This window comes from Pyricularia pennisetigena, chromosome 2, assembly GCF_004337985.1.
Source record: "Pyricularia pennisetigena strain Br36 chromosome 2, whole genome shotgun sequence".
Classification (NCBI taxonomy): domain Eukaryota; kingdom Fungi; phylum Ascomycota; class Sordariomycetes; order Magnaporthales; family Pyriculariaceae; genus Pyricularia; species Pyricularia pennisetigena.
In genome coordinates, this window is record NC_043741.1 from 4,699,839 (window position 1) to 4,712,424 (window position 12,586).

Below are 12,586 nucleotides of genomic sequence, written 5' to 3' on the forward strand. Positions count from 1 at the left end.
AACCAATCATGGACCCGGATCCCGGCTCTAAAGTGCGGAGGACAGTGTGAAACTGTCATGGCATAAGAGAGCTCGTTCCCTTCCCCGACTTTGCAGGAGCTCCGACGCCTCAGGCTTGGCTGGTAGCATTGTAAGCCTCTTGTTAGTGTCAGAAGCAGCAGTGGCTGGCATTTCGCTGTGGAGCCAGATAGCATCATAACAGCTCCACCAGCGAGGTACCAACAAGGGAGCTTTTTCCAGTTTCCATCTCCATGTACTGTACTGCAGTTAGTGTAGGTTGTTGCTACTTCCTCTCACGAATCGCACCTCGTGCTATTTGCCCGTCTTGCGCCGCCCGTTACATCTCTCTACTTCCTTCTCCGCGTCCGCTGCCCACCATAAGTTCCGCTGCTTCCCTCTCGCACACTTGTCTCGAGATCCCTTCATCTTTTCCCCTTTTACCTCACCCCTTACACCCGAACTCTGTTGACCAATTTGGGTTCCTATTATACTCTTTAGTTACGGGTTCCACCACCTTACCTACTAGTATCTATCTACCATCGTCTGGTACAATACCCGCGTCGACCTCGTTGTCCTACCGCTCTCACCACGTCGCCGTTTGGCCCACGTCCTCACCCAAACCCCCAGCCTTTAGTGACTACTGTCACTGATTCTCGCCTTCTTCAATTGGTCTCCCCTCCATCTCATACTCTCTGACTCTCGTTATCAAGTCTACCTGCCTTCATCAGATTGGTTTATCCTCCTTGATTCCATCTGACCCTAGAGCATCTACTGGCCTCAAGTCGCCTTTCTCCGGCTTGACAATTATAACGCGCCTGCCTTTACGTGACCCGCGTCGATCTAACTTGACCATAGCACATACTTGCACCAGATCACCCATCACAGCACCCACCGTTTGATTCTAACTGCCATATTACTTTGATCTCAAAAAAACAGATTTAGCCCACAATGGCGTCGTTTGGTCGTACATCCTCGCCAGTCCTCACCATGCCGCTCCAATCCCCCTTCCAATCTCCTTTCGGTAGACCACCCTTCACACATCAGTCATCTTCGCTCAGTCAGCCGGCTCCTTGGGCCAATGCACTTGCGCAGAACGCGGCTCAAGCTCCTAGAGGTCGCAAACGCTCCCGTGATGAGGCGGCAGTCAATCTCGACTCGCCGGAAAAGGTACCTCCGCCCGTCGTCACCCCCCAGGAAGATGAAGACGAGTGGGAATACGGCCCTGGCATGATCCTTATCAAGAAGAACTCGCGCTATATCAACGATGCCTCCACACAGTCCGGTACATGGATCGAGGAGCAGAAAGCTAGAGATGACGCACGCAAACTGGAAGAGGCACTCGCATTGCAACAACAGCAAGCTCAAGAACGTCCCTCGCTGCGAAGCCACAAATCCTCGCGTCTAGACATGTCTTCAGTCACGCTCTCTGCTCGCGCGGACTCGTCACCAGTCCGATCAAGTCCTGGACGTGATGTCTCGGATCCGTCCTCGGCGACCGACTCTCCTGCACAACCAGTTGTGGATGACTTCACTATGCATCTTGGGATCGGCTGGGGTCGCATCAGCGACGCACTTGAATCAGCTGCGCGAGGCTGGGCCAAATACATCGAGAACCATTATCAGCTCAGCAACGTCGTCATTAGACTGGAGAGCCGCGGCCTCGAATCCTACCTGGTCCAAGCCAACGAGGGCTACTTCCTCTTTGGTGAAAACCTCAAACAAGGTCGTCTAGTCAGCCAAGACCCGACACGCGCTTTTGAAAATTTGAAGGCTTCGCCCCCGGTCTTCGACGGCGTGGAAATCATGACAGCAGCCGAATCGCCTCGACCCACACAAATAGAGTCTGCGGCGACGACGACCGGTTCTCGCACGGATGTGCAAATGGATCTGAGCTAAATGGCTTGAGTGACTTTGACTGGTGTTGTGCGGGGTGGGTTTGCTGCATGGGAGTTTGGGATGGCGTTTGGAATGGCTTTTTAACCGGCAAGGTAAATCAAAGCACTCGGAACTTGAACTTGGCTTGCTTGCTTTTCGTTCAACTTTGGGGACACAGCGCCCTACAAAACATTTTTAACTGTACTACTACAATCAGCTTCAAAATCAGCGTTTGCAAACGTATGGCGGCGCAATAAAAAGTTTTGACATGCTTGCTTTCTTCCTGTCCATGTTGATCCTGATATTGTGATGCTCAAACAAAGAAAAATGTGATTGATGCCTGCTTCCAATTGGGGATTTTTTCGTGTCTGCCTGAGGCTATACAAATTCTGACTCGGGTCGCCATCACAAGTTGGCGCATGGTTCGATTAATGACTTGCAGCCAATGAAAAACAAACGTAAGCTGGGCGACACAATTGGACACGAAGCGACTAGAATGATGACTGATCCTCGTCAACAAGGACATCCCTTTCAATCTACCTATCATCAGAATGTGGAGAAGAAAAGGGAAGGAAGGGAGAAGTAATAAGTTTCCGGTCCCTGCAAGCCTGGTACGGTTAGCAAGTCGCGTTGCTGTAGCAATTGAGTGATTGCTTCCAGATGGTGCGCCCACCGGACGTAAGACCTCGGTGTACTCCTGCTGCTGTACGGGTTGCCGGTGGTGCGCAACCCCCGTCGAATCATTTTCGGCTTTTTCCTGCTATCTCTGATGACAGTCGTTCAGAATCTCGTCGGCTCGATGTGACAATAGGCTAATTGCTACCTGTTAGTTAGAATGATTTGCCAGTGGTAGATGAGGTGGTTAGGTAATGGGGGTCCCAAATCCACACATGTGGTTGGTTTCTTGGGGCTGTCTTAGAGTCTTAGGTGCATCCCCGCCAATCAAAAGACCAAGAAGACAATTTCTCCTCAACACCAAAAAAAAAAAAAAAAAAACTTCAGGTGGCAAAACCGTTCCTCTTTTCGCCAACCTATCCTCGCCAAGAAGCTGATGCTTCCAGATTGCCCGGCGTACCGTGCGGTACTGTACTCCATGATAGGCTTGTGACCGCATCCCCGTGCCGGAAGTAGAGCAGCGGGCACCCACCACCACACGAGAACCTGGCAGGACCCCTGGTAGGTCTCTCACTTAACTGCACGCTTGTCCAACGGAGGCGAATGTGGTGCAGCTGCATGCAACATTTTGCACCATGGTCCGTCCCAGTGGGCGCCATCCATCCAGTCAGCAAACAGCAGCTCTTTCAATTTTGCCTCAGTGTCGGGTTTTGCTAGCCTGCCTAGAGGCGGCCGTACTAGGTTCATTTTTCTTTTCTTTCTTTTCTATCTATCTCTTCCCCCCTTGCAGGACAGAGTCATCGTTCAGAGGCCTCCGTTCCCCTTGCTGCTTGCATACTAGCGTTGCAGCAACGAGTCCATACAACAGCTCTACCTAGCTGTCTTTTGATTTGATAACCTACAGGACACTAGACTTGACAATTTCCTTGTGTGTGGGGAAGCAAGAAGAAAATGGGCAGATAGCTGGATGCATTGCGCTGTAGTTATGGGCTTTTTTTTTCTGTGTGTGTTTTTTTGACACAACCTAAAGCTTTACTCTGTTCTTTTGTTTTTCTTTTCATTATTATTTGATTGTATTTGGCACATGTGGCCTATCGTCTCAACAGCGCTTGCAACATAGCAAACGTGACCAGCGGGGTTCGCCCGATTCCAGGGATATACCACCCTTGCCATCGCACGAGCAACGGCGCAAAGGCAGTATTCAAGGAAACTCGGCCCCACTTTAGACGCAACTTGAGCTGTCTGCACTGCCGGACGCGACGCCCTGCTGTGCGGTGCGACCGAGAGCCAAACCACAACAACCGAGCTACCTTGGGTGTAGCAAGAAAGCTGTCGTAGCTGAGCAGCTCTCAGCGCTCAACCATACTTTGTTTACCAGGTAACAGGACCAGAAAGCCGGATTAGCGCGAAAAGATAGAATACAATACACCACACAAAGGCAGTCAAGTACCACGGACAGATAGCATTCGGCGCCAGCAAAGCTCCCTCGGGAGCTTGTCACTTCTTGACATAACGACTTTGACCTTACAACGACACGCCACGGTGACGGCTGGCTGTACCCATGGTGTCGCAGCCGGACCATCAATCGCTGGCAGTCCGGGGCCCGTCGTCCGTGGTTGGGGTAGAGGGTTATCGAGGCGACCGACACGAATACTACAACCACCGAGACAGAGACAGACATGACAGGCACGGTGGGGGTGGGGCCTCCAGCTCCCGCTCGTCAATGTCGCGCTCGCGCCGATACAACAGATCCCACGCCGGCGGTGTCTCGACAGTGCCACTGAATGAGTTTCCTATATTCAGCCATTCGGGCGACGTCGAGATCATCGTTGCGGTCGAGTCTGGCCACGAGAACCGCTACCTGCTCCACCGCCATACTTTGACCCGCTGCTCTGGCTTCTTTGAGGCCTCTACCAGCAGCGAATGGTCCCGCGCCCAGAACGTGCCGGCCTTGTCGCCCTTGCCGACGTCTCCTGAGGGGGGTGCTCCTCTGCTCGCACAAGGGACAGAGCTAGCAAGAGTAGAGCGGGAGGGGAGGATCGGCGGCGGCTCTTCTTCAAGTTCGAGCGAGCAAAATGGGGCCGTTGCAGGACAGCAGCAGCAAGGGGCAGCAACCAGGAAAAGATGGCGCTACGAACTGGATCTCGGCGCAGGCCCCAACGACATACCAATGTTGGTGCAAAAGGAGGAAAGCAAAACACCCGTCACAGAGCGCTTGCCGCCTACCAACTCCCTGTTTGGTGGTGGCACCGGATCCTCTAGTAAATCATCACGCAAGCACACCTCGGCGGCACCACCGACATCAAACCACAGCTTCTTCCGCTCGGTCGCCAATCTGAGCTTGGCCAACCACCGACCACAATGCTCGTCATCCACAATCGCTGCACCTCCCAATCTGCCGCCGCCGTCCCAAGCAGAGCAGGACATACTCCGCGACTATGACAATTTGTTCCGCATAATGTATAACTACCCACCGCTTCTTGATGGCATCAACATTGCCGATGCCTACGTTCAATGTAAATCCCTACTCGCACTTGCCGACCAGTACGACGCGTTGCCGGTTGTGGGCCCGCGGGTCGATCACCATCTACTACAGTTTCAGTCCAGACTTTGGAGGCAGATCGCCAAATACCCCATCAGCTATCTGCGCTTGGGCTACCTGGCCCGCTCTCGCATTATATTCCAAGAGTCATTGATCCACGTCGTCGGACAGTGGCCTGCAGGGGAGCGCAGCTTGCGCGCTGCTCTGCCGCCTGTCGTCATTGACCTTATCGAGGACAAAGCCGACGAGCTCGAGGAGACCGTCTCACGTATTGAGTCGAGACTTTTTCGTTTGGGCCTCACTACCCGTGCTGGCGAGCGCGTCAGCCCGTCCACGGCATATCTTGACTGGCTGGCCGTTAGTTTGTTTCGGCAATGGCTAGCAGACAACATGTCCCCGCCGCCGCAGCCTCCCCCTCCTGACCGGCGCATTGGGGGGTCTTCATCATCGTCCTCACGAGATGGACATTTGACCTCTCGCAATCGAGCGTCTCGGGACGGGGGAGCCCACCGCGGCTATGACGACAGTAACCACGTAACCACCGTAATGTTGCCTCCGGCGGCCCCGCCACCCCTCGCCACCCTGGGGCGTACGTACCGCATCCTGGGGTCCACGACCAGCGTCGCTTTCCTGGGCCACGACGAATGCAAGCGTTTCCTCAAGCTGAGCGGCGAGCTGTACAGTCGCGAGAACCTGAGGCGGTTCGAGAGGCGCGTCGACGAGCTCAAGGCCATGGCGAGAGAGGTCGTACGCCCCTTGATGGGCAGCGGGCTGGAGCTCGACGTTTCGGCCGGCGGAGGCGGTGGTGGGAAGGGGGGTGACCATTCTGCCGTCACGTACCTCACTTGCATCAGGCTTTCCGACCGAGATCTGCCGTGGGATGTGGATGATTGACGTCCGACATCCGGTGGGCTATCGACATGATTTTCCTCGAGTGATGAAGAAAAGAAAAAAAAAGTCTTTGTTTTTCACTTTGCACTTTCCCTTGATGAATGATATGATAGACACGAACAATAATGTCGGACTATTCCCCATGCTGCTTTTTGTGTCACATTTTCTTTCCCTTTACTTTGTTCGTGGGGATAGGTACATATAGGGGCGATTGCGCTTGGTTGGGGATCTGGTATCCTTTGCAAGTCTCGTTCTGTCTTTTTTTTTTTTTTTATGCTTCCCGTTTTCTTTTCTTCTCTTATATTTCGCCTTGGGCGGAAGTGATTTAACTTTTCTTTTCTTTCCTTTTTTTTTTCGACGGTCCTGAGGCCAAGTTTGTGGTATCTCCTCTGTCATATATGGGAGGCGTTTGGGAGACTTTTTTTTCTTCTTCTTGTCATAATTTTCACACCCGACTTTGTTTATACACACGTCACAACAGACAGAATGCGATATTATACTGAAACTAAGATTGATGAATTTAGCCTCGTATTTAGGTGCTTGAAAAGTCTATAGCAATACTCATCCACTACTGTTTATGTTGTTGAACTCAAAACTCACTCGGTGCTTTGTCGATGCCTCCGGTTGTACGACACTCGACGTACATTTTGGTACGAAACTTGAGACAGAGGGGCCCATGCATTAGGTTATCATTATCATTAAGATCGTAGCCGTCCTAACTATGTGTATATAATATAAATATGCCCCAAGAGGCCGGGGGGAATGAAAACATGCAACGCTGTGGGCTCATCAAGGCGAGGACCCAGTCAAATCAACGAAAGCTATATCACTGCGGCGAAACATTCGACTCCTCCCACCGCTGTCACTGCCGCTCTGCTCCCTCATGAGGCGGTCGGCTTCCTCTCTAGAGACCTCAACCTCCCTTATGAACCCGACGGCACTCTTCCTCGGTATGTACAGCTTGGTTGTGTTGGATTTGGCGGACGTGGTGATTTTGGGGCCCGGGTCTATGAATTCGTCTTCAACGTTTTGCCCCGATCCGGACATGTGCTCGGAGGATCCCACAGGCAGACCTGATCGAATGCCTGGGCTATAGGCGGGAGATCCCCTCCCGTCCAGGGACTCTTTGAGACTTGCTGTGGAAATGGGCCTGGACCGGCGACTTTGTTGTTCGTTGTCATCGCCATCTGAGAGATCCACGATCGAGTATGGGCTTATGAATTTCGGTCGGTTGGGCTGGAGCTCGCCCTCGCCACCAGACAGCTCTCCAGAAGCCTTCTGGGTACCCGCTGGCACCGATTCCGAACGTATTTCTCCGGCATAACCGACCACAGATGCCAGTTTCTTAGACCGTGCGACTGGATCACCCGCCCCCTCGCCCCTGGATGTGGTGGGCGGAGTGGCCTGGCGTTGCCTGACACTTGAGTCCGATCGGCCCAGCTTGCTGGTTGGTGACCTCTGCTTACGAGCGCTGGGCACGCACAGCGAAGAGTCTGATGAGAAGGGGTCAAGCTCATATGAGTCCTCGGGCACGGGCGATCTACGCGGGTGCTTCTTATCATTCAAGGGCGACCTCTTAGTATTCAGCGACGCCTCAGGATCCGGACCAAAAATGGGCGGGCTAGATGAGATAAAGACCGGCTGCTCATCAGGTGCGGGGCCTGGGCTGAATGGCGTGGCCGAGGAAACATTTCCAGCATGGGGATACGTATTGGTGCGACTGAAGGGTCTATTACTGCTACGATTGGGCTGTGAGCTGGCTATCGTCCACGGGTTGGTTATAGCGGAGGCGGGTTTCGACGCAGCAGCTTTGCGCGAGGAAGGCGGTGGAGGGTCCTGACGAGTGGTGCTCAACTTGGCCTTTGGTTTCTTGGTGTTGATGGTATTGCTTTGCTTACTGCTGTTCCGCGCCAAAGCCACCGACTGGCCGCTGGCCGTGTGAATTATCTTGGTGACCGGGAGGTTCTGCGTTCCTGGATCTAAATTTGTCGCAGAAAGGCCCGGGTTTGCCTGGGACTCAGAACTGGCGACGGTTTTTGCAATACTGGTCGGCTTCTTGGTGACCGTAAGAAACCTATCCAGACCACCAGACTGTCTACTCTTGGTCTTGGCTTTTCGTGTTCTCGTTGTATTTGAGACCTTTTGTGCCGTCGCAGACTTGGCTTCCAGCCTTGTGTGCCAATCCCTTAGGGCCTTTGGAGCTCCGAATTGTAAAATGAGTTCTGGGACCCATTCCGAACATGGTTGGGTTGGATCAAAGACTTTCTTAGGACCTGGCTTTGCAGCCTCCGATTCTCCATTGCCTCCCAATTCGAGTTCCTCTAGATCGTCGTCACTATTCAGAGCCAGGCCACTACGGCCAAAGGCCTCAGGGCTCTCTTCTGGTTCCTTGTCGAGGTCGATATCAACAATGTCCGTGGGGATAAAGGACACTCGGACCTCCTTAGTTCCGTCTGTGGTGAAGTGGCTACGGCTCTTGGATATGTCCTTCACAAGATGTTCCATGTCTGGTTCCTCGGGTGACGACGGTGTTTGAAGGAGTTTTTGCACGAAAAGACTAGGAGCAAGTACCCTGATGAATTTGATAGCACCTATCTTGCCCGTCCAGTCGAAGGTCTCGGCAACAAATTGTCTTAGGCCTTGCACATCGAGACTGTTGCTCGAGGGGAACGACTTCTCAAGTCGTTTCAATGTATCTTCTTGTGATACAACTGGATGGGTGTAGTATCTCAAGACCTCGAGGTTCGGGAAGTCGTCTGGTATAACCAATGCCTTGTGACGAACCCTGAAAAAGCCGCTCTTGTTATCCCGTAGCTCAACCAGTAGTTTCTCCCTCCACTCGACCAGCGCACCGCTGTCGGACCTCTTAATCCGACAGAGTGAGTGGCCAAAACCGCCCCGAGCGGCTTCGCAGGCGACCTTGACGCCACATCCGGGAACCCCTTGAGGGATGTAATCTCCACCGCTCATCAGAGCAACCAGAACCATCCCCTCCCTATCCAGACCGGAATGTTGTGCTTTAATGGCCGCCGAGTCGTACATGGACACGTGCGTCGGCTCCTTGGATCCCCTCACACCCTCGGAGGACCAGTTGCGGAGGGTCCGGGTACAGCCAAACATTATGGTGTCGACGTCCTCGCTCAACACGGCGTCGACGATTCCGCGGCGCTGCAGAAGGGCACACTCGGCCTCTGCCTCGCCTGGGGCGTCGTGGAACTGGAAGCCGAAGAGACTGATCATGCGTTTGGCCATGGCGTTGGACACAACATCACCGGTTGAGCCACCGCGGGTGGTGGAGCGGCGGTTGCGCTTGAAGGCTGGCTTGTTGGGCCCGTCGAAGACAAAAATGGGCTGGATCGAGTGGCCAAGCAGGCGGGCGAGCCGGTAGAAGAGCGTACGAGTGGGCGCGTTGGCGCCGCCGCGGGCCGCCTGTATCTGGAACTGCCATATTGAGATGTCGATGGCGATGCGCAGCGGGCGGCGCTTCTCCTCGAGAGTCTGGACGGCCAGCTTGCAGAGCGAGATGCGCTCACCTGGGCCGATTTCTGGGTAGATGCTGTAGAGGTAGAGTTGGTGCTAGGTCAGCTTGTGGTCTTCCCAATACGGCGGGGATCAGTTCGTTATACCCTTTGATACCCATGCTTTGAAACTTGGGGTTGAGTCCTATGCTAGGTAGAGAGGATGCGTAAGGTTCTTGGGGAGCTAGCAATCCAAGTAAAGTAGCTAGCTAGGGAGCACAATGGGGCCAGTAGCGGTATGGGGCCAAGTAGGTCGAAGCCAAGCTTCAGCAAGCCATTTTTTTTTGTCTTTTTTATTTTTATTTTTTATTCCTTTGTGATAGCTGATGAGCTTCCGCGTAGACTGAGTTGATCATTGCAAGTAGCATTCGTGAAATTGACATCGTCTGTCCGCGTCTGGTCTGTTTTATTCTGTTGGTAATGTGAAAGTGATGCAATGTGCAGTGTGAATGTTTACTTACTTTTTGGTGGGGCACGCACTGTACTACGCAACATTCGAAGGTACCTTGAGCGATTGAGGTTTGGTTTCTACGGGGACCTGTGAACAAGGTAGCTCCTGTACGCCAAGAACAACCAGCCGGAGCTTGAGGACCCACACACCTCTTTCCACAGGCCGTTTGCACTTTGGGTGAAGACTGCCCGCCGTGATAGAACCAGCGAACAAAAGTCCCTACCCAACCTCGATAATACCTTGTTTATATGGCTAAGTTACCTGGATATTCAGGGGCACGTATTCATTGCTTGCTTTCAACTGCGAATCCTGAGCTTAGAATACACTTAACAATGCTCTAAGCTTCGCAATGCAACAAACCGCATGCGCTTCCAGCTTCGCTTGGCCACGTCTGGAACCAAAAACAGCAGCGGCCTACATCTCCTAGGCTGCCTGAGCTGTAAATTATCTCAGGTTTGGTTACTCTCTACCTTCTGGTGGACAGTAACCAACCATAAAAAAAAAAACCCCCCTCTCCAAATCATACATCCAACGTTATGGCTTCTACACCCGGCCCCAACCCCGCCCACCGCTCCGTGGCTAGTATCCGGGCTGGCGGTGCAGCAGGTGTCGGAAGCCGCACTACCACGGCCCCGGATCCGACTTCACCAACAGGTAGTCCACACACCCCTCTCCGTGGAATCTCGTCGACTTTTGCATCGCCGTCTAGTCTGCGTGCCGAGGAGGACACCATCGTGGTAGAGCTTGGCGCCCGGCGAATGCGCGTAGGCTTTGCCGGTGATGCCTTGTGTAAAGGGACCGTCGAATTTGGACCCGATCAGATGCGCCGCGTCGGTGACTTCCGCGCCTGGGAGAGCTTCTACGTGGACGACTGGAGGAAGAGGGAGGATCCGGGACAGCAGCAGGATTGGGGTGCGGACCGCGAACTATGGCGTCTTGATCTTCGTGGACTGGACCTGGGCCTCGTTGCCGACAAGCTCGAGCGCGGCTTGAGGGACGCTTTTGCCAAGTAGGACACTGTCGGCATCATCCCAGAGTTGACGACGTCGCCGCCCACTAACAGCCGTCCCTGTTTGCAGATACCTCCTCATCGACTCGAGACCACGGAAGATGGCACTCGTCCTTCAAACGTCAATGCCCATACCATTGTTGTCAACAGTGCTCGACACGCTCTTCACTCGCTTTCAATCCCCTCAAATTTTCTTTTTTTCTCCCCCAGTCATGACCACAGCTGCCGCAGGGTTGCGCTCGGGTCTGGTTATAGACCTTGGCTGGGCCGAGACCGTCGTCACAAGCGTGTACCAGTATCGTGAGGTTCAATGTACTCGCTCAGTCCGCGCTGGCCGCGCCCTCGTCGAGCAGACTCATCGCCTGCTTGCTGACGAGATAACAAACCCAGGACATGGCAGGTCACGATCGACAGATGGGGGATCAGGTGGCGGCAGCCCGCCGAGGCGACTGATAAGCTTCTCCGAATGCGAGGACATCGTGTCACGCGTCATATGGTGTAGGCCCGCAGGAGGCTCGGCACGTCACAAGCCGTCCGACTCGACCGATGGCCTACCGACGGTCGCAGAGGAGCAGGAAGACGAGCCGCCGCAAAATCAGGTAGACAGCACCCCTATCAACATCCGGCTGATCTCTACCAGCCCACCCACAACGGTCACCATCCCTTTCGACCGCCTCTCAGAGCCCTGCGAGGACACCTTCTTCGAGACACAGTACTCACGCGCCAGCTTCGACGACCACGAACAGCCCATACACCTCCTGGTCTACAAACATCTTCTCAGCCTCCCCATGGATGTCCGCTCCATCTGCATGTCCCGAATCATCTTCACTGGCGGCTGTTCTGCCGTCCTAGGTCTCCGAGGCCGCATCTTCGACGAGCTCACCATGCTTGTCCGCAAGCGCGGCTGGGACCCAATCTGGGGCAGGGGTGTCGAGCAGTACCGCACCAACTCCAGACTCAAGAGGAGCAACGGCGGCGGGGGCGACCAATCGACAACGGTTGCCGACAAGCCCGGTATTGGCAGCAACGGTGCCGCCAACGCCAAGCCGGCCCCGGACCCCGTCGAGGCCCAGATCAAGCGCTCGTCCAACATCGACGCAAAAAAGATGCGCGACGCCGATGCCGCCTCGACGCACGGCGAGTTGCGCGCTGTCGAGTCCCTCGGCCCCTGGGCAGGCGCCAGCCTCCTGGCCCACCTCAAGCCGCCTGTCATCGCCTCTGTTGAGCGCGACCAATGGCTGGCCCAGGGCGTCTCGGGAGCGGTCAAGGCGGCCGACGTTGACGTCAAGGCCACCGGTCAGCAGAGGCAGAGCATGGCGGCCGGCGGGCTCATGGCCATGAGGTCCGCATCTGGTACAGGGGGACCGGCTGCCGCGAACTGGACGCTGGGGGCTTGGGGCAACCTCAGTCTTTGAGCAAGGAGAGCTCTCGACGGGATGTTCCGCGCAGAGAACGGGCAAGTTCTTTACTGTGTGGTTGTTTGATAATGAGGTTTCTGTTCTATTTTCCATCTCTGGCTTTCGTAGAAAATACAATCCGATACCCACCAATCATATGATCTACGTCCGTATGTTTCTGGATTATATACCAATTTTATGTCGGCCCGACCCAAGGAGGATTGTTTATCATTATCTGCCTACCTGCCCGCTTTGCTCAGCTTTTTTTCTTTTTTTTTTTTTTTTTTT

The 12,586-nt window shown here is 54.2% G+C and overlaps 5 protein-coding genes across 5 annotated transcripts; 3 read left to right on the forward strand and 2 right to left on the reverse strand.

Moving 5' to 3' along the window:
• Positions 1 to 312: 312 nt before the first annotated feature.
• On the reverse strand, positions 313 to 602 carry PpBr36_01316 (uncharacterized protein; the record flags this gene model as incomplete). The annotated part of the gene is made up of 2 exons (XM_029888504.1): positions 313 to 490; positions 541 to 602. Coding segments are annotated over 2 exons (240 nt in total), but the record flags the coding sequence as incomplete, so codon positions are not given.
• A 346-nt stretch (positions 603 to 948) lies between these two features.
• Positions 949 to 1,896, forward strand: PpBr36_01317 (uncharacterized protein; the record flags this gene model as incomplete). Its single annotated transcript, XM_029888505.1, has 1 exon — positions 949 to 1,896. The coding sequence occupies one exon, from the start codon at positions 949 to 951 to the stop codon at positions 1,894 to 1,896; it is 948 nt and encodes a 315-aa protein (XP_029751204.1).
• Positions 1,897 to 4,051: 2,155 nt separating this feature from the next.
• Positions 4,052 to 5,926, forward strand: PpBr36_01318 (uncharacterized protein; the record flags this gene model as incomplete). Its single annotated transcript, XM_029888506.1, has 1 exon — positions 4,052 to 5,926. One exon carries the CDS (start codon positions 4,052 to 4,054, stop codon positions 5,924 to 5,926), a length of 1,875 nt encoding a protein of 624 aa, XP_029751201.1.
• A 786-nt stretch (positions 5,927 to 6,712) lies between these two features.
• Positions 6,713 to 9,563, reverse strand: PpBr36_01319 (uncharacterized protein; the record flags this gene model as incomplete). Its single annotated transcript, XM_029888507.1, has 2 exons — positions 6,713 to 9,479; positions 9,550 to 9,563. 2 exons carry the CDS (start codon positions 9,561 to 9,563, stop codon positions 6,713 to 6,715), a joined length of 2,781 nt encoding a protein of 926 aa, XP_029751200.1.
• Positions 9,564 to 10,428: 865 nt separating this feature from the next.
• Positions 10,429 to 12,316, forward strand: PpBr36_01320 (uncharacterized protein; the record flags this gene model as incomplete). The annotated part of the gene is made up of 2 exons (XM_029888508.1): positions 10,429 to 10,901; positions 10,972 to 12,316. 2 exons carry the CDS (start codon positions 10,429 to 10,431, stop codon positions 12,314 to 12,316), a joined length of 1,818 nt encoding a protein of 605 aa, XP_029752133.1.
• Positions 12,317 to 12,586: the final 270 nt, after the last annotated feature.